This window comes from Phodopus roborovskii, unplaced genomic scaffold (assembly GCF_943737965.1).
Source record: "Phodopus roborovskii unplaced genomic scaffold, PHOROB, whole genome shotgun sequence".
In the NCBI taxonomy this organism is placed as follows: Eukaryota; Metazoa; Chordata; class Mammalia; order Rodentia; family Cricetidae; genus Phodopus; species Phodopus roborovskii.
In genome coordinates this window covers 11,937,687-11,959,258 of record NW_026126651.1, presented here as the reverse complement: position 1 = coordinate 11,959,258, position 21,572 = coordinate 11,937,687, and the positions used below count along the sequence as shown (strand labels likewise).

General features: G+C 37.4%; 2 protein-coding genes across 2 annotated transcripts; both read left to right on the top strand.

The window, feature by feature from the left end:
* The first annotated feature begins 731 nt into the window (after positions 1 to 731).
* Positions 732 to 2,407, top strand: Ndn (necdin, MAGE family member). Its single transcript, XM_051174192.1, has one exon. It carries the CDS (start codon positions 865 to 867, stop codon positions 1,840 to 1,842), a length of 978 nt encoding a protein of 325 aa, XP_051030149.1. The 5' UTR covers positions 732 to 864; the 3' UTR covers positions 1,843 to 2,407.
* Positions 2,408 to 16,141: 13,734 nt separating this feature from the next.
* Positions 16,142 to 16,639, top strand: LOC127213843 (60S ribosomal protein L27). The gene has a single exon (XM_051174289.1). It carries the CDS (start codon positions 16,179 to 16,181, stop codon positions 16,587 to 16,589), a length of 411 nt encoding a protein of 136 aa, XP_051030246.1. The 5' UTR covers positions 16,142 to 16,178; the 3' UTR covers positions 16,590 to 16,639.
* Positions 16,640 to 21,572: the final 4,933 nt, after the last annotated feature.

Here is a 21,572-nt window from a genome sequence, read left to right as displayed (position 1 = left end):
AGTCAGTCCAATACTGGCTTCCCAGCTAACAGTCTGGGGGTCCATTGTTTAGATCAGCTGTCTCTGTGGGTTTCTGTAGCCTGTTCTTGTACCCATTTTCTTATCACTCCTCCCTCTCTATACCTGGATTCCAGTTCTGCTCAGTGTTTAGCTGTGGGTGTCTGCTTCCCTTTCCATCAGCTACTAGATGAGGGCTCTATGATGGTGGATAAGTTAGTTATCAATCTCATTATCAGGGAAGGACATTTAAGGTCCTAGTACTCTGATCCACAAGTCAACAGTCCAGTCTTAAACACCACATCATCTTCACAGTGCTCACACTTTCTCAAAAACTCCTTCCTATCTCACTCTTTTGTAGAAAATCCGAGCTCACTAGAGAGCCTCCCCCTTTCACACGAAAACTCAAACGTGTCCTAACTGGACTTCATCATTTCAGCTACGTCTTTCTACTTAAACTTGCTCCTTCCCCATCACCATCATCATCATCTGTGTGTGTGTGTGTGTGTGTGTGTGTGTGTGTGTGTGTCTGTCTGTCTGTCTGTCTGTCTGTCTGTCTGTCTGTCTGTCTGTCTCTCCTCTCTCTGGCCCACACAGGAGACCTGGACATCTTTCCCATCAGTTTTGTGGTCCTCCCTCAAACCCCAGCGGTTGGGCTTTGCTTCTGTACTCCTGTCCAGCCCTACCACCCTTCTTCTGGCTTGCCAACACGCATGCGCAGTGTCAAGTCCGCCCCGCCCTGCTGCTGCTGCTGCGGAAGGCACAGCGCTGAGTAAAGCGCACTTCCTCTGCTGGTGTCCACTGAGGCAGTGCGGGTTCCAAGAGCTCCAAGTCGCAGCGGTCCTGCTCTGACCAGAAGGCGCAGACATGTCGGAACAAAGTAAGGACTTGAGCGACCCTAACTTTGCAGCCGAAGCCCCCAACTCTGAGGTGCAGGCCAGCTCTGAGATTCCGGTGGGGGTCCCTCCTCCCACGTCCCCAGCCGCGATCCTTGCAGAGGCACCCAGCCCTCCTGAAGGCCCTATGGCAGCCCCGCAGGCCTTGCCGCCGCCTCCAGAAAGGCTCGAAGATATCGACCCTAAGATCCTGCAGCAGGCCATAGAGGAGGGCCGCGCCCACCAGCCCGATAGCCCGGCCCGTCCGATGCCAGCACCACCCGCCCCGGCCCAGCTGGTGCAGAAGGCGCATGAGCTCATGTGGTACGTGTTGGTCAAGGACCAGAAGAGAATGGTCCTCTGGTTCCCAGACATGGTGAAAGATGTCATGGGCAGCTACAAGAAATGGTGCAGAAGCATCCTCAGACGCACCAGCCTCATCCTTGCCAGAGTGTTTGGGCTGCACCTGAGGCTGACCAACATCCACACCATGGAGTTTGCCCTGGTGAAAGCACTCAGCCCAGAGGAACTGGACAGAATGGCGCTGAACAACCGTATGCCCATGACAGGCCTCCTGCTCATGATCCTGAGCCTCATCTACGTGAAAGGCCGCGGGGCCAGAGAGGGTGCGGTCTGGAATGTGCTGCGCATCCTGGGACTGAGGCCCTGGAAGAAGCACTCCACCTTTGGAGATGTGAGGAAGATTATCACCGAGGAGTTCGTCCAGCAGAATTACCTGAAGTACCAGCGTGTCCCCCACATCGAACCTCCCGAGTACGAGTTCTTCTGGGGACCCAGAGCCAACCGTGAAATCACCAAGATGCAGATTATGGAGTTCCTGTCCAGGGTCTTTAAGAAAGATCCCCAGGCTTGGCCCTCCCGATACAGAGAGGCTCTGGAGCAGGCCAGGGCTCTGCGGGAGGCTAATCTTGCAGCCCAAGGCCCCCGCAGCAGTGCCTCTGAGGACTAGGAAGGTCCCCAGCATGTTGATAGTTTCTGACCCATACTTGGGCTGTGTAAGGGTGGGGTTGGGTCATTGGAGTATTCCACATTCACAGTGCAGTATTTCATGTGTAACTTTTAATTTTTTTTCCTTACAGTGCTTTTGTACTTTTTAATGCAGTGTATTCATTTGTGCTCGCTTGGAGAGTGTTTAGGATCCATGCATGTGCATTTATAAGTAAGCAAGTGACTGCTTTCACTTTTGTGGTTTCTTGGATTTTTGTACAAGACATGTGCTGTGCTGAACCTGTGAAATACATTGAGAGATGTTGTGTATCTGTTCTTTATATGGGAGTGATGATCTGTATCAACATAAAGGTCCTGGAGAATTAGCAGGACTCAACAGCAAAGCAGTCCTGACCAAAAGAAAGGTCAAGGCACCTCTCCATATGACTGTCAACTGGCACGGGAGGCATCCGTGTGAAATGGACTGATTTGAACTGGAATGTTCTCAGTGTAGGCACTTAGCACACTTTACCAAACATGTGTACAACCCCACCCCACCATAAATAAACTTTAAAGTGAGCATTAAAGATCCTTGTGGAATAATTTCTTTGCGGGGCATTAATTTTATTGAAAGGGGGGATGGGGATGGGAGGGAATAGGGAATATTTGTCCATGCACAGCATGGATAAACATGGTGTTCATCTAACAGAGTGGAAAACCACTACCCATGACCACTCAGTTTTATAGATTTATTTTCTTTTTAATCAAGCTGGTGACACTTTGAAGACCCTGACATATAAAGGGTGTAGTAATCAAAGAAAAGCACATTATCACATCACATGGGGATAATAACAGGTATTATTAAGTGACTGCCCCTTTCCTGTTTTGTTTTGGGGTTTTTTTTGGGGGGGTGTTTTTGTTTGTTTGTTTTTTATAGTTTTTGGTGGGCACTTAGCAAAATGGAACATTGTTACTAAATCCTTATTGCATTTTATCATTTAGTTTATCCTCTCTCTCTCTCCATAAGAGGTAGGAAGTTACTGTATCAGTACGGAGGAAGAAATATGTAAAAAGTGTTGGTAATGAACTATCCTAAAAATCATAGAGGTTATGCTAGAGTCTTTAATTTTAGCTCCCCACGGCAACCACACACATAAGCGTTCTTGCCTCCCTGCTGCATACACTAAGGATATGATTTTTTTTATTAATTCCAAAAGTCTTTTTTACAGGAAAACAGGCTTCTGGGTGTATAAATTAGGGAACTTAGTTTCAGAAAGAGTTAACAACCTGATCAAGCCCCTAGCATGCTTAGGGGTGAAGACAAGATCTGAAACACAATCTTTCCAGGGGGATGGAAATGAGGGAAGCTCTTATGACAGTGGTATCAGTAAGAGCTGAGACATTTATGGGATAGAGGAATAGTGGGGCTTAGGAAGTTGCCTCCTGCGACACAGCCACATTTGTTGCAGCAGCCAGTGGGTGATGAGAGGGTGGCTGGAAATAGAGTCACAGTAAACAGCAATAACTGGGGAAGCTTTTGGTCTGGGGAGAAAAGGGGGATGAAGGGGCTTTGATGACATTAGACATCCTTTAGAGGCCAGGTAGGAAAAGGTACCTAACCAAAGTTAGGACTCTTTTGTGGAGAAGGTATATGGGGGGGGCTGCATCTGTCACAGCATATTTATAAAGCAAACAGTCCCATCCTTGTGAAAGAGTTACACTCATTGTGTTGGAGTGCACAACTGCCAGCACATAGTGGCATTATCTCACTGGCGTAGCAGAGAATTAAAATGTGCATAGACCCCAGCGTCTGCGAAAATTTAATCTATCCCATTTAGTTGTCCCCGTAGTCTTTTACAGGAGTGAGAGTGGAGACCGCGTGGATATTGGCGGTAACCCTAATGTGGGTGACCTGGCTTACTGTGTACTTCTTCATGGAGGGCTGTGGTTAGATGTCATATTCATTTAAAAATTGTAGGGTTTCTCTGCTGTAGGAGCACAGATAAAGAGATAAATAACATTACTGACACTGCCATCCTAGCCAAACCTTTGCAGAGGAATAGGATTCTGAGAAACAAGGAGCTGATTCCAGACAAGCACAAGGGCAGGGCTGCTCTCCAACTGTGTTGTCTTGGAGACAGCTAGCCATAGACGAGGAAGCTTTGCAGATATGGAGTGTTTAATTCACGACACCTGGCCCTATAGATGCAGCAGCCTGGGGACACAGGAAGGAAACACTATGACTTTATTACATTTCCATATTGGCTTGTAAATTAAAAGAGAGGAGGGTTTTCCAAGTGTTTTTTGGAAAAGTCCTTAAGATGCAGAGCTAGACCAGTCAAGAAACAGTTAGCAGATGCTCAGTTTCCGAGGCCATCGCTGCGATGCTCCAATACTTTAGCTGGGAGAGATTGCCTGATCCTTTTTATGTGCCAACAATAGCTTCATTTTTACTTTAATATTTTACTTCTACAGTACAGACCTATTTGTATTGCTTTTTATTTTTAATTAAAGTTATTTTATTTTAAAATGTTTTCATTGAAGTAAAATTACATCATTCCTACCCCTTTATTCCTCCCTCCAACCTTTTCCAGCTATTTCAGATTAATATTTCTTATTTTTTTCTCATTATTTTCACATTAATTAATTTCATCTTTAAAATCTTATAAGAGAGAAAGAGCATTTGGACTTTTAATATAAATTAAAATGTCTAGTTTAAGCTGTCCTCAGAGGAAATATATGGTTTTAAGCAGTATCATAATTAAATACAAAGAGATATTTTAAATTAACCAGTGAAGTTATATCTTTGCTACATGTCCAGGTATTCCCAGTTTTACCTTAGTATTGCCTGATCAATTCAGGACACCCCTTTCTGGGGCTATTTACAACATCCACATTTAAACTCCTACTTAGAAAACACACAATGTTTATAAATATTAAGTACATTTTGTCATTCTCTTGCAGAATGTTATATATTTGAAGGTAAAAAGTCCTATCTGATCTGCCTGACATGTAACTGAAGCTCTATTACTTTGGGCCTGGCACATGGATGTTCTTGCCAAATATTTTTACTTTTTCAAGAAACAGCACCCTTTTTTGTTTGTTTTTTTGTTGTTGTTGTTGTTGATTTTTGTTTGTTTGTTCTTGTTTTTTTTTTTTGATTTTTGTTTATCGAGACAGGGTTTCTCTGTGGCTTTAGAGGCTATCCTGGAACCAGCTCTTATAGACCGGGCTGGTCTCAAATTCACAGAGATCCACCTGCCAGTGCCTCCTGGGATTAAAAGCTTGTGCCACCACAACCCGGCTTATTTTCCTTTTATTAAAAATAGTCATTTTATTATAAAATGTAACCTAATAATAATTTCTCCTCTGCTCCTCCCGGTTCCACCTCACCCTCCTCCCACCCTGATGCACCGTTCTCTGTCTCTCATTAGAAAACAAGCAGGCTTCTATGGGACTACAATAGAATATAATGAGACACAGCCGAATAGGAAAATAAAATCAGACAGAAGGAAACAAGTTCAAGAAAAGCATAAGAAACAGATGCAGGTGCAGAGATTCACTCACTCGAACACTCAGGAATTCCGTGAAAATGCAAATCTGAGAGCCATAATATAGAAACAAAGGACCTGAACACTCAAAATATTAGAAAAATCAGTACCTTCACACGGAAAAAAAACCAAGAACAGCAAACATATTCAATTAGGCTAAAACATAGAAAAGAGGTAAGTGATAGAAGAAAAGAAACAAATGCAGAAAAATATTGGAAGCTGATTCAAGAGCCAGTTCTTTTTTAAAAATGTGAACCAGTTTCTAATAGTTCCAGGGATTTTCAAGTGATAAATAGTACATATTAACAACTACTTATTGTCTAAATGCATCAGGAACGTAAGTAGCTGGGTAGAGCTAGAGGGAGGGGAATGGGGGAGGGGATGATGTAATTCTATTTCAATTAACACACATTAAAATAATTTTAATTAAAAAAGGAACAAAAACAGGTCAGTGCTGTAAGAATAACATACAATGTGGAAAATTGTAAATATATATATATATATATATATATATATATATATAGTATAATACACCAAGTATGTTTTGTACGGTAAGCAATTAAAGATATACAAAAGTGAATGAATGTCCCATTCTATGGCTAGGCAGTTACAATCAGCATGCATATGCCCGTATACAGTTGGACATATGCTCCATGTTGTTTTCTGTACTCACTGGGGTGCATGTTGAGCAGATAGTGTTCAGAAGAGGAAATGCTGGGAGTTAAAGATTGAAGGATGAACGGAACGATCATCATCCTGTGCTAAGGGAGCATTTACTAGATTGAAAAAGGCAGGTGAGGAACAAGAATTACCCTAAGCATAAAAAAAAATCACCCTAGAAACAGCATGAGGGTTGCAAACAGATGCACACAATTCAGATTTTCAAAAATAAGTGATGTATAAGTTGCATCTATTTTATAAAAGGTTATTAACAGCCTGAATCTGATACTGGAAAGAGTGCATTTGACAGAAGCATCTCTTTGGGTCTAAGGCCTGTGGTGGTAACACATAAAGATTCATGATACTATATGTTTTGTTGAAATAAAAGTAAAGAAAAATGGCAAATAGATTTCATTTCAAGTTGTCTAAAAATATCCTTTTGTCTCTTAATTTGCTCCATTATTCTATTTCATTTAATAAGCATTAAAAGTCCTTAACTATATTGCATATTTTCATGTATCTGCATAGTGAATTTTGACACTTTATTCTCCCAGCAATTTAACATGAAATCTTAGAGCCTTTGAGGTTTGATGTATACATTTATTCATTTATTTGTTTAATAAAAATATTGAACTTCATTGTGTAGTTAACTTGTAGTAAGAACTTACATATATTGGCAATTTTTAAATGTGGCTTCAAGACGTGTATTAATGTTCCCTATTCATAAAAATATTTGTCATTAGCTGCCTTGGTTATTAGATCAACTGTCTAGGTATAATAATGTCTGTGGTCAAAGGGTTTTTTTTATTTTATTCAGTACTTCTTCACAAAGGAAAATTTTAATGATACTAATGATTATCTTACAGCACAATGGCAAACTTCTTTATTTTATTTTCTTTTGGAAGTTGACTGATGGAGGAAAAGGTGAGGAATGTGCAACAGGTGTTGACTTGGGTTTCAGGCTTAAATACAGGTTAAAGGTCAGTTTTAGTTTAGAGACAGGAAGAGGGGGGGCAAGTTTAAGGGAAACTAGCATTTTCTACATGGGAAATCTATGAAATATACTAAAAGATAGAAGACTTATTACCTAACCCAAGGGAGACGATCATATCCCAGCTGTGGAGTAATGCATTTATCTACAGAAGCTGTGAAGAGAAATGTGTCCATGCTTGTACTCTGAGAACCTGAAGCATTTCCTTGTCAACTAGTGCAGGAATGTTTGGCAATGTCACTACAAAGAGTGTCTGGATAAGAGTTCAAAAAGAACGCCAGCAGAGTGCAAGGTCATAGAAATCAAAATAGCAACGTTTTCAGCCAGAGGAAGTGGCCAAGGGTATCAAATGCTCTTGAAGTATCATAAACAATTTAAAAAGGGGTTTTGCATTAGTAAGATCCTTGCAGTTATAAAAAAGAGATTAAGTTTTGAGCCTCAGAAATTAAGTTATTACATGATTTGTAACAACTATAGTAAATCTTGTGAGCAATAATTGTGAACTTAACCAGGGAATGGGTATGAAGATAAAATTAATAGAGAAAATTTGACTATATCTGTACATCAAGTTGACAAGAAACAACAATTAACTAAGTGCTACAGATAAGAAGGGTAGGGTAAACGAAGGACTGTGGACAGCTTTCTGGCATGCAGAACTTCTTTAGTATCAGTTGTTTATTTAGGAAGTAAGCACAGCAGATTCATGTGGGAAGATGATGAATTCTCTTTAAAAGAAGTTGATTTTGACGTGAATGTGAGAAACGTAAACAGAGATGTGAATTTGACAGGGTAGAAATTCACAAGAGAAAAAGTTGAAATGCAAAATGCGATCTTCTATAACTCATGAGTTAGGATGGGTGGAACTGCTTAGAGATAGTGCTAGGATTTTCAAAGGTAAACTGTGCTTTTTTTCCCAGGCAGCTCAGGCAGGAAATGCAATCTGCTGCTCACTTTCAGACACTTACATCAGATAATGTATGTTTCCTTTTACTGCTGAAGATATGCTTGTAAAACTTCAAAAAAGGGAAAAGGATGGGAAAGGAAACAGGAAAAAAAGCAATGAATCTGAGTGTCAGAGAGGACATACAATTTGTACCAAGAAAATGCAGACCTCTATTAAAACCTAGAGAATATGCTATAGAGATGCTGTGGGAATCGAAGAGTAGTGGGGTTAGGTACCTCTAAGCTCTGAAGTAATGAAGTAACAGAAAGGTAGCTACTGAAATTATTTATAAAAACTTACTTCACTTTTTATGAAACAAAACATCACAAGGTCATATTCCAACAAAAGACAAGTTTTAGTGAACTGAGAATTGAGCAGCGCATTACATAAATAGCTTGAATGTTCAAGATAGAGTGAAGCCAGCACTGAGGCAATGAGGTGAAAATCAGAGTAAGCAGAGTGACAAGCCTTAAATGGAATTGGGAATGCATGTGCCATATAGATGAGATGGGAAGATAAAAATGATTGATAGCTGCGTGCCTATTTGTATCTGCAACAAAAGTTGATGATGTTGTATTCTCAGAGGATGGCAGGAAATAAAACATTATACACCAGTCCAAATGAATTCCCAAAGCAGACTGTCACAGCAAAGTCCAGGAGATATTAGAGATTTTAACTTACTAATATGTGAAAATAAGAATACAATACCATCATCTTCTTTCATTTATTCCAGGAATGCAATATTGTTTCAATATTTAAAAATGAACTGTCATAATTCATCATATTAACAATCAGAAGAATAAACATATAAGAGGAAATTATACAGAAAAGATGCCTTATAAAATTTCACTGATCATTATATGTAAAAGTAAGAGTTAGGACTGTGAAGATCCCCCATGGAAGGCCTCATCCTCCCTCAGGAGTAGAAAAGGGGTGGGATAGGGAGTTGGTGGGGATAGGGGAGGAGGAGAGGGAGAGGAACCTGGGATTGACATGTAAAACAAGCTTGGTTCTAATTTAAATAAAAAAGAAAAAATAACTGTTAGTAAATTAGACTTGGAAAGTAATAAAAGTAAAATTAAGTCTTCCTTTATACCTGTTTTGTATTTCTCCAGTACTTGAGACCCTCATAATAAAATGGATACCTGCCAGTACTAGAAATCTAACTTGTAATTCACTGCTAGTGAAGTAATAGTCATAAGAGGAGAATCTACATCCACTAGTCAATTAAATTAGCATGATCCCAAATAATGTCCTATAAGCACTTGTCCTTATGCCCACAGATTAATGTGGTCTTCACCCTTCATCAAGAAAACATCTCTTCAACAGATGGAGACCATTACAGAAAACAACGAATCAAGAAGCACAGTAATGGAGCCCAATCCCAACAGATATGTCTGCATTTCAGTCCAAGGAACATTTCAGAGAAGGATCATGGAGTTTTCTGTGAGGTTGTGTCTCCTAGTAACATCAAAAACTATTCCAAGGAAGTGTTTACAGCATGACTGCCTAAACGTGAGCTCAACAAGGATGATATCAATAATTTTGCAAAACTGAGTGGGAAAAAACCTTCAAACCTACACAAAAATTGCAGACAACTGAATATAGCAGGAGATAGAAGAAGTAGTTCTTCCCAGGGAAGAGGACAATAATTGGCTGTCCAGTGGCAAATGGCCAGTCCTCAAAACATACATACAAGTAACACTATATGTACTTAATAGGCTATACTCATGAATATAGAGTTATATGTGAATACATATATACATGAAATAGAAATTAATTAAAAAAGGCTATAAATTTGAAGAAAAGCAGAGAGTGGTAAGTAGGAGGGTTTGAAGTGAAAAAAAGGTATGGAAGAAAGCTTGTAATTAAATTACAACCCTAAAAAAGAAAAGAGAGTGAGAATAATTGTGTTCTTTGTATTGACTTCTTTAATTTAACAGGAAGCCATGAAGTTTAACATGAAGTTAATCCATGTCTTAGCAAAAAAATGTGTAATTTCATTCCTTTCTGGTTAATTATGTTTTATTTTGTTCATATACCACAGTTCTTTATTCAAAATGTTTATGAAAATTTTCATGTTTGTTTCATGTTTTTCATGTTTGTTCTTTTGAATAGTGTTGTGAAAACTATGTCAGTGAATATGTCCTCTGATGAACATATCTCATTTCTGTTGGCTATATACTCATCTGAAGGATTATTGGATCACACTTTCCAGTACAAAAATAAAATGATAAATGTCTGACAAGATGGAAATGCTAATTACCCTAATTTGATCATTACATACTATATGCACATGTCAAATGATCATACTCTAGCCCATTGATGTTTAGAAATGTCACATATACATTAAATTAAAAAAAATGAAACCAGCTGGTGGTGGTGCATACCTTTAATCCCAGCACCTGGGAGGCAGAGGCAGGCAGATATCTGTGAATTCAAGGCCAGCCTGGTCTACAGAGCAAGTGCCAGGACAGGCCCCAAAGCTACACAGAGAAACTGTGTCTCAAAAAAACAAGAAAGAAAGAAAGAAAGAAAGAAAGAGAGAGAGAGAGAGAGAGAGAGAGAGAGAGAGGGAGGGAGGGAGGGAGGGAGGGAGGGAGGGAGGGAGGGAGGGAGGAAGGAAGGAAGGAAGGAAGGAAGGAAGAAAGAAAGAAAGAAAGAAAGAAAGAAAGAAAGAAAGAAAGAAAGAGGGTGCAGGAGAGAGAGAGATATGAACAGCAACCTAGTAATGTCTATCCTGAAAATCACTGTTACTAGCATTGCTTAATACTTAATGGCAAATGATAGAATGATTTTGCTAAGATATGAAAAGAAGGTATGAAGGTATCCAATTTTACTTCATACTCTTCCCTTTCAACTTAGTAGCAAAATTCCTTTCCAGAAAAAATAAGTAAAAAGTAAAGCCATCCTTATTAATATTTTGTGATATTATTGTCTACTTAAAAGTCTCAAGTAACACTTCAAAATCAGAAATTAAATACACCTAAAATAATAGATATGTTCACTAATATCACCAAATTCAAGATTAATAGGGAAATTTTTATTTTTGAGCAATAAAAATGGGGGAAAAGAAATGAAAATTTTGATAAAATTTATCCTAATTCAAAAGTAATTTAATAAGCATAACTAAGCATGTTTTAAATCTGTATGGTAAAAATCACATAAAACACTAAAAGAATCTAAGATGATAAGCAGAGAAATTTCATACTTATAAATCAGAACAGAGTAGAGAGACAAAATTGAATTATATCAGAATCAAATGCTTACATTTTTTCTAATCTTGGTACCAAAAATTCTCATCTTGGGTAGCCATTGTGTATGTGAAATTTACATGTAATCTATGAACAAATCATTGTAGAGGGAAAAGCCACCTTAACATTCCTCAAACAGTTGAAGTTTTTCTACAGTTAAATGCAGGACAGAAAGTGTTATTTTTTGTTTGTTTGTTTGTTTGTTTGTTTGTTTGAAGCCTCCATGACCATTTTCCCTTACCACTGAAGACACAATGATGTGCCTCCTGCCAAATTGGCCTTTCTATCATTGCACAGTTCTTGCTCCTGGAACTTATTTGATCAATGTTCAGGCTATGAGTGGCTATCAGAAACTTCCTTACTATAAATCTGCTGTTGTGTTTTTTTTTTATTTTTTATTATTAATATTGAGTTTTAGTGCTACTTCACATTTTAACGTTATGAATACTGTGACCATGTTTTCTAAGAATTCGGGTAGAGAAAACAAGAACAACCATAATGTGAAGGCTAACATAATCTGGAAGGCTAAATTGTAGTGTTCCTTTAATGGTATCTACAGGTTGCACATAAGTGGACTGAAAATGTAACTAAGCAAAAAGAACATTGTGCACATTACAGGGGAAAAAAGCATTTGTGATTGGGCATAATGGAAAAAGCAGAGTCATCCCAATGCTTTTTCAGGGCTGAACAACCATGTTCGGAGACTAGTTGGTTTACACAAAAATCCATCTTTTCACAACAGTGAGCACATCAACCAGGGATCAGCAGATGTTTCCTTCTGAGAACTAGAAGGTAAAGTCCAGCTCAAGCCCACCTTTGCCTTGCAGGCGGCTGCTGTCTTGACTCTATGCATGTTCCCATAACTTCCTGCTGTAAAGAAACTAAATTTCACTAAGTGTGCATAAGACCTTCATGTAAAAAGCCTCTTCAGGGTCTGTGGGGAATTATTCTAGGACCACTATAGATACCCAAATTCATCAAGTACCTTAAGAAACATTGTGACGTTCTTGCCAAAGTCCATATGCTTCCATCCACGTACTTGTTTTATCTTTTCTCAGTGGTTTCTTATACCTAATAGACAAAACCTTTAAGAAAAGAGTTAATGTGTGTATTAATTAGGGACTAACAGTAAGAAAAAATACCTCTACATGAGTAATATAAACTTTTTTCACATGTTTTTAATCTATGACTGGACGGTACTGATGAAGAAACCATCTGGGCTAGGAGATGACAATCTTCTAAATGTATTGAATGTTTCTTCTTGTCTCCAAAAATGATACTAGTATTTAGTTGAAAATTCGAATTTCTGAATTACTATGTAAGCAAAGTATATGTACTCCTTTAATTTTCTTGTTTTTTTTTTAAACAGAGTGAAATTACATCCCTTCACTTATAAGTCATAACTAATGTCCTCTGGGAAAATAAAACAGGAAATGTGGATAGCAGATGCATCAGTGTGCAGCTGATTCCTCTAGGTCTTTTCATCAATCATGCTTGTTATTATATATCAAGGGATGCATCAAATAAGAAACAAAACACGTATTCCTCCTACCTCTGAGTCACTTTAATTTAAAAAAATAGAACTCCCAATTATCTGCTTGTTTTTATATGAAAATTTTAATTAAGTCTCAGAAAACTGAAAACAAAAGATTATTTATATCTTATTCAAACTCTAAGCAGATATTGCTCATCCATATGCATCATTGGCAGGTCGTGCCAATGTAAATTTGGCAAATTCCATTCAGTCTCTGAGCTCCTCATCAAAGGAAATGAAAATATATTACCTGCTAAATATTTCACAAACCAGACTGCACTGCTAAAAACGATGATGCATGCTTGCGTGTGTTTTGAGGCTTTCATAATTAGTGTTTTAATAACTTTTCAATTTTCAAAAACATGCAGAAACATAAATGGTATTGCTGGTATTACAGAAGTAGAAGGAATCTTAGCCTTAGAGAATACAGCTCATTACTGCCAGTCACAGGAAAGGCATCAAAATTCTGGCTTGCCATAAAAATCATATTTTCAAAGTATATGACAAAAATAATATCCATATAATTTGGAAACACATAAGGAGAAGAAACATAAAGAAACAGTTTCACACACACACACGTGTGCGTGTGTGTGTGTATATATATATATCCCCAGCAAAAATAATCTTGCTCTTGTTGATAATTGAAGGAGTTGTGAAAAATCCAAAAAGGAATAACTGGTTTGTACTGGTGATATATTTAAGGAACAGCAAAATTTGACAGTGAAAAATAAAACAAATAAATACCCCAGGAAAGGAAGCGAGTCAAAATAAAGTTGTTTTAAAGGTTAAAAAAAAAAGCAGAGGACTTGCTCCCTAATTTTGTAGCTGACTATACAACTAAAAACAATGTAAACTTTGACAGATGGATAAACACATAGGTTAGTACTAAAGAACAGTGAATGTAAACATGGCCCCATGTGAGTGTAACAGCTGACATCTGGCAAACATGACAGAACAATTCAATAACAAAGTGGCACATCGATAAGAGATACTGAATTGATTACATATCTGTATGCAGAATTCAGAGAAGCCTAAGACTTGACATAAACCTTACATATAAATTAACTAAAAATTAGTATAGCTTTAAATATCTATAATTGTAAAATATATAGATTTATCTATTTTACTTCATGTAGATAAGTGTTTTCCTTTGTATTTATGTCTTTGAATTATGTGCATTTCTTGTACCCACAGCACTCAAAAGAGGGTGTTTGGATACCCTGAAACTGGAGTTACAAATAGTTGTGAACCACCATATGGGTGCTGGAAATTTGAACACAGTTCCTTTAAAAGAAAAACAGCTGTTCATAAACTCTGAGCCATTTCTTTAGCCTAAAAAAAAAAGTCATTAAAAGCAAAATATAAAGGGGAAATCTCCATCAGTGTTCATTGGATAAAGTCTACTTAGGCCATTCAAAACATATCCACTGAGATATTTATGAAAATTGAAATATATTGTTGACTGAAATGCATTGTTTGGAGAATAAGGAGCAAGGTATCAAGTCATGGCTAATACTTTTAATCCCAGCACTTTGGAGGCAGAAGTAGATAGAACTCTGGAGTTCAAGACCAGCCTAATCTATATAAAAAAAAAAAAAAAAAACCTGCAGATATCCAAGGCTACAGGCTATAGTTAGATCCTATCTAAAAAATCCAGAAATCAAAACAAAAAATATAAAACTAAAGTTATCTATTCGGGAAACTGTTTCCAAACTGACTATGAAAAAATGAGATGTGTGCCACCATGTGAAAATAGCCTCTAATTTTTTTTTTTTTTTTTTTTTTTTTTTTTTTTGGTAAATAGAACACTAGTTGCTCAGGAAGTAAAACAAACAAGGGGCAAACTCCACCTCATGAAACTATAAAGCTTCTGAAAGCACAAGGAACACTGAGGTGAAGAGGAAACCTACAAAATAAGAGGAATGCACAGGATTCAAGGGAACTGACCCCTTACAGCTGACCTGTTTCATACCAACATTTTTAGTCATTGTCTCAGTTGTGTACCCTTTGCTGACCTCACCAGGCTCCAAAGGGCAGTTCCGATCTAATGGTCACACAGATGGCCAGAGCTAAACTCTGTGGGCCACACAACAAAACAAAAGTTACAAACATGAGAAAGGGACTGGAAGAAAAAAGAAGGAATTGACAGCAGAGGAAGACAGATAAAAGGGAGTAGAGGAGAGTATGGTCACAACACATTATATACTTGTGAAATTATGTGATATTTGTGAAATTGTGAAAGAAATAGCTCAATCAAAATATTCTAAATTTAACACTAATGAACAACCCAAACAGAAAACAGACAGATATTGGAGGAGATATTAAATTAGTCATTGTGGATTTGTGGAAAACAAATAAGTACATGGAATGGTAGGTAACCTTTAGAAAAGCATAAATTATTTGTATTGTTTTATTACAATAGCATATATTAATTATATATAATAATGGATTCTACTAGGGTATTTCTCACCCCACCTATATACTTCCTTGTTCCTCTTATATTTCCCCTAATCTCCTCCCTCTCCCCTGTCATATAATTAATGTTTTAGTTTTACAAGGAATATCATTGTACACATATTAGAATGGCTGTAAGAAAATACACTGTTAATTTAGAAGAGAGTGTGTGAAATAAATGAAGCACTCATGTATTGCTGATGCATGTATCAAATCAATAGCTTCTCTGTGAATGAAATTAATGGGATTTTTTTTCTTTTCATATACTGATCATATGGCCCAATGTGTGTCACCTATTGAATGTATGCAGAATTTAAGGCATGTTTCCTACGAAAATATATATGGTAATATTTATAACAGCTTTGTTTTTTGCAACAATAAATAAATGGAACATGTCTCTGAACATGTAAAAGAGTAAATTAGTGAAATATTATTCAGCAATAAAAAGAAATGAACATGGGGACTGGAGTGAAGGCTCAACAATTAAAAGCACATATTGGTCTTTAAAAGGAGCTGAATTTAATTCCTAACACCCACCTTATTCTGACCATAGGCACCAAACTTGCACATGGCACACATATATGAATGAAAACAAAACACTCACACACATATAAATACAAATAAACAAATCAAAAACAGAAACCAATATTGTTATTCAGAGCAATTACAACAAATCTGTAAAGTATTGGGACAACTACAAAAGGAAAGATATGGAAAGATTACATGATGTGCAGGTTGAGTATACAGACCTTCTAGAAATGACTAAATTGTAACAATAAATAACAGGCAAATTCCTAGTGAAAGTGAAGTTCAGCATAAGAAATAATGGAATAGTTCTGTATCTTGATTTTACTCTTTCTTTTAAAATTTACAGACCTCCACAGTACATCAGAAAATGAATGCACTTCAAAATTAAAAAGAATGATAGTCGTTCTTTCCTTTCTGCTGGGAACCGGCTACTTGCTGTCGAAATGGGCAAGTTCATGAAACCCGGGAAAGTGGTGCTGGTCCTGGCTGGACGCTACTCCGGACGCAAAGCCGTCATCGTGAAGAACATTGACGATGGCACCTCAGACCGCCCTTACAGCCATGCCCTGGTGGCTGGAATTGACCGCTATCCCCGAAAAGTGACAGCTGCCATGGGCAAGAAGAAAATCGCCAAGCGATCAAAGATCAAGTCTTTTGTGAAAGTTTATAACTACAACCACCTCATGCCCACAAGGTACTCTGTGGACATCCCCTTGGACAAAACTGTTGTCAACAAGGATGTCTTTAGAGACCCAGCTCTGAAACGCAAGGCGAGGAGGGAAGCCAAGGTCAAGTTTGAGGAACGATACAAGACAGGGAAGAACAAATGGTTTTTCCAGAAGCTTCGCTTTTAGGTATATTTTTGTTTCCATCATTAAAAGTTTAAAAAAAAAAAAAAAAAGAATGATAGTCTATTTAGTATCTCTGGAACAGTTTTGATTGTCACATTGTAGCCATCTATGTTGTTATCATTGGAACAACATGGATGCAAGTGATATACAGCATTAACCTGGGACACCTCTTAAATATAGAATCAATTTAAAGAATAAAAAGTTAAAGTAAATTAATGACCGTAATACCACTGAAGAGAATAAAGTTTAGTGGGGAGATATGTAAAATAAAATAAAGAAATACAGGCAAGTTATAGAAGATAAACACTAGGAAAATAGCAGGTTAAGAATACTATATCATTGTCAAGGAAAACCCATCTGAGGGAAAGAGCTGAAGTTCGAGGATGTTCTTACATAATGGAGAAACAGGTATTTCCCCATTCGTGAAGAGAGGCGCCCAGACAGAAGTCACCGCTTTTGCAATTGGGTGAATACTTGGACTGGAGTTAGTGATAAGACAAAGCCTAGGTGGAAGGGATTCCGTGAGGAAAATGTGGTGTAATGGAGAACTGAGCAGGGACATGCCTCACTGCCTGAAGCACATGGTTTATTCAGAAAGTCTGCCAACATACCCAATACTTTTTGTCCTTATGTCTTTTATCATCTATTCAGTTGCTTACTTGTGGAGAGTGTTGTTTCTTTATCGACATTGAAGTTTCTCTGTCTGTCCCCATGGAGATTTCCTCAGAAAAATGTCCTTGGGTGTCTTTGGAAGAGTTGTCCTATTGGCATCGTTGCTAGAGTTTCATCCAACTCAAATCTCAAGAGAGTTCAGTGACATTGCAATCTCAGCACAAGTAGAACTTCAACCAGCAAATCCTCTACCATGGTTAAAAATGTTGGAGCCTCTCAAAGCCATTGGTGAAGGGTGTGGCTGAACTCTTCTGCCACCTTGTGACTGATTCTTTTCTATTCAGATGCATTTTCTAGAAATGTAAATAGGAATCAAATTTTCAGAGATGATCTTATGACAAAACTAACAAATGCAAGTACGAGAAGACACAAAGAACTTTACATTCCCATAACTAAACGTAAGCTTGTACTCAGTGATACAGTAGAGAGTAAATAGTGAAGAACATGTAGGGAATAGAGTCAGGTTGGTGGGCATGGTAACAGGACCTAGGTGCTAAAAGGGTAATGTTCATCTCATCATTCCTTCTTCTAACCCCACTTAAACATCAACATCTCTTTGACAAATAGCCAAGCTCTATTGGTATCAACATTTCATTCTATGTGTCCGCACCTATGTTCTACTAACAGAAAGGTTACCAATTTTTCTGTAGTCTAGTTCCTTCTCTCTTCTCCAAAACAACACTTTAACCTAAAAACATATTAAGTTCACTCCTGTTTTCCTTCATGATGAAAACTAGGTGACCTCAAAAGTCCCTTCAAGATTTTGTCCTTGTACGTTGTAAAAGTAGTTGCCAAGTTCAGCCTCTGTATTTTACTAATCATTTAGTATAAATAAAACACTCCCCTCACATAGACACAATCCCCTACAAGGTAGACGTCATCTCCATTTCATTCTGCGCATTTTAAATCACTCCTTCTCTTTGGGTGGACATCTGTTGCAGCATCGCTGCTGCACGTCACACATTTCTCTGTGATATACTGTTTCATGACTCACAGCTAAGACGCACAGCTCCCTGTCTAGTACTGGATTTTGGTAAAGCTAACCAGCATGTTATTCAAAATCAAATAATTTACATTAAAAAGTTTATGGTTGCAGAACTATCCTTTGTAGTCAGACACTGATATTTTAACTCCTTTGTCTTGAAATACTTGCAGTAGAAAACATACTTTCAGTAATTTTAATGTAAATCGTGTAATTTTCAAATAATTTCAGGGTCAAGCAGGGCCATTGTAAGACTGCCTCCAACTCTGTTACACAATGATGGACCCCTTGGCCCTTTGGGAATTCATTGGCCAAAATATGTTGGAAAAGAATTTCCACTTCTAGATTGAAAGCAAAAATTTCAACCTTGACATGAGACATACACAGGGAGATATATAAGATATATCAGAGAAATGGAGACATAGAGAATCCTATGTTAAATAAAGTATCCTAAATTAATTAAAGTTCATGAATAGGGGAATATTGTTAAGAGCACAGACCTACTGCAGCTTTGATCTCTGGGGATTATACAGAACCTAAGTAGATTCTCTCACAGACGGATATAAAGAGAATATAGTCCAGGGGTTGACATTTATTGTTTGCATGATGTCCTGCTTGACAAGCCATCATTTTAAGGATCCTGAAAGAAGTAAAAATCTACCCACAAAATTTTTTATTCAGGGCATTTCCTAACTGATGATATGGAATAATTCACCCATAGCTGAGAGCAAGGGTAGAAAGAAAACTTGTGGTCTCTTCCTTGAGGGCAAAGCAGTGGCTGGAGAAGACTGACATAGGACAGGAGACTTGTGCAGACACCCTGTAGTGCACATCCACCTCCTTATTGCAAGACAGCTCTCTGCAGAGATTATGTGCTGAGAAAGAGGGCAGGCACAATCTCCCCCAAGGTACACAAAGGTTTCATTGACTGTGCAGCCTCAGCCTGACAAAGGATGGAGACAGGAAATGAACAGACGAGCCATGTCCTACTCCAAAAACAGGTAGGGAGCAAAGAAAAAAATAAAAACAGTCTTTTATTTTAAAAAATGTAAAATAAAAACTCATTTATTGATTTAAAAAGATGGAAAATTGTTTTTGTTGAGAAATAAAGATGTAGGCAGTAAGAAAGAGTCTCCATATTCATAAATAAGCACCTGGGTCTAATACACAGAGGTATTTAACACCTTTCTGATCTTACATTTGAAGCTCTGTTTTAAAGAAATATCTCTTTAAACCTGGAAAGCAGATTGAGCCATCACAGTGAAGCTGAATCTATGTATACTTGTAAGAAATCCCAGATATTACTCAAACTTTTTAGATCAAAGACCATATTTTGGTGGCCTGACGGGAGAAGAACAGATAACTTCCACTGAGAGAACAGGATTGATGTTAGACTATAATTATTTACACACAGTCTCCCATGCAATAAAAGGTGAGGTGAGAAATGGGAGATTTTTGAGTATATGATACTTAGATGAGCATGGTAATCTCAATGACAGGGGTATTGATGCACAAACTACGTACGTGAGCTGACAAAGAAGAATTTACAATAACTATAGTCAATATGTTTCATTATATTGTAACAAAGCAAATGGCACACATGAATTAATGAGGAATTTCAGATACAATAACTACAAAAAAAGACAAGTGGAAATAGTGTAATGAAAAAAAATAACAATAAAGTGAATGATAAATTCAGTGGATTTAAGAGCAAGCTGGGTATAGCAACAGAACAAAGGATCAGTGAATATGAAGCCAGGTAGGTGAAAACCATACAAACTAAAGTGCAGGAAAATAAAGAGGTGAACATGCATTTAATACTCATAAATAAGTATGAAAAATGTATTTCATATGGGATAAAGAATATGACATAATTATGTGAAGAAATAATAACCAAGAATTTAGTTTAAATGCTGGATTACATTAATCTGTTCACAAATAAGTTTGCACACATCCCCCATGGAGGGATAACTGCCTTAACCTAGAGACAGGAGAGAAGTCCTAGTCCCTACTTCAAATGACTTGACAGATCTACATGACCCCACCTGGATGACATTGCCCTACATGTGGAATTGGGGTGGGGGGATGGAAGGGGATGGTGGTCAGGGTGCATGTGAGGGGGCAGAGAGGGTAAGAGGGAGGGAGGGAGGGACGGACGGAGGGAGAGGGAACTGGGATCGACATGTAAAATAATAAATTAAATTGAAAAAATTAAATAAAAAAACAAGTAAGTTTAATAAATCACAAACAGGACAAATAAATGGTTATGATTATTAAACTACAAAACAGCAAATATAAAAAAAACCTTAAAAGTTGCAAAGTGGAGGGAGTTGTATAGAGTGGACTAGCAGCAAGAACTACCTTGTTTGATATGTAAAATAAGAAAAAATAACAAAATAGAGTGGAGAAAAAGAACTACCTTAGTTACAGATGACAACCGAAGAATACCTTTTTAAACTTTAATTTACTTTGCAGATGATACAGAAAAATACAAAATGTTTACATATTATATAGTAACTTGTGGTAATACCACACGTGTAATCGCATGATGCATATCTAGTTCCTGTAATATGTACTACTTCTCATTCAAACTCCACTTTCTAGCTTTGTAATTTCACAGTGGAAACTACTTTCCACTGTCGCTCTGCAATGGATGGCACTCCAGGACATCCTTCTCCTGACTTGATCTTCATGTCCTGAGACTCTTTAGCGTGTTCAGATGGAAAATGCAAGATAATGAGAAAACAAAGGATATGAAAGGTTTAACTGGAATTACACTGTTGTAAATATCTTATTCATGAACTTTGGCATACACAGTATTGAATTAAAGAGGAGTATTACAAGCCATGAACGGCAGTGGACTCAGGTGCAATTATAAGAGACTGAGTGAATCAGGATTGTAACTATCCTTGATACATAAAGACACTGAAAAAAAGAAAATAAAACTTGAGTGTTGTATTATTCCAACCATTATGAAAAGAAGACATTGTAGTAGTTAATATAGAAAGGATAATTATATTCTGCAAACTTTATTAATTCAAACTGCATATAAAAACAGATGGCATATAGGAAAAAAATGAATCAAAGCAGTCAATTTATCCCTGATACCTGAGACCCTAAATGTTAAAAAAAATAAATAGTCCATAAAGAAGCATAACTCACTATAATAGATTTTTAAAACTCAGAGCCTGGATGTGATAATTAAATCATTGAATGGGTTTATCTGAATCATACCTGAAACTTCAATAAATCATACTTTGAGGGTTTTAGTGAGAGTTTAGGGCTTTACATTAAATTCACATTTAATTTATCAAAATGAAAAAAATCACTTA

Coding starts and splice junctions, on each gene's coding strand:
- Ndn (XM_051174192.1), top strand. CDS start 865: ATGTCGGAACAAAGTAAGGACTTGAGCGACCCTAACTTTGCAGCCGAA.
- LOC127213843 (XM_051174289.1), top strand. CDS start 16,179: ATGGGCAAGTTCATGAAACCCGGGAAAGTGGTGCTGGTCCTGGCTGGA.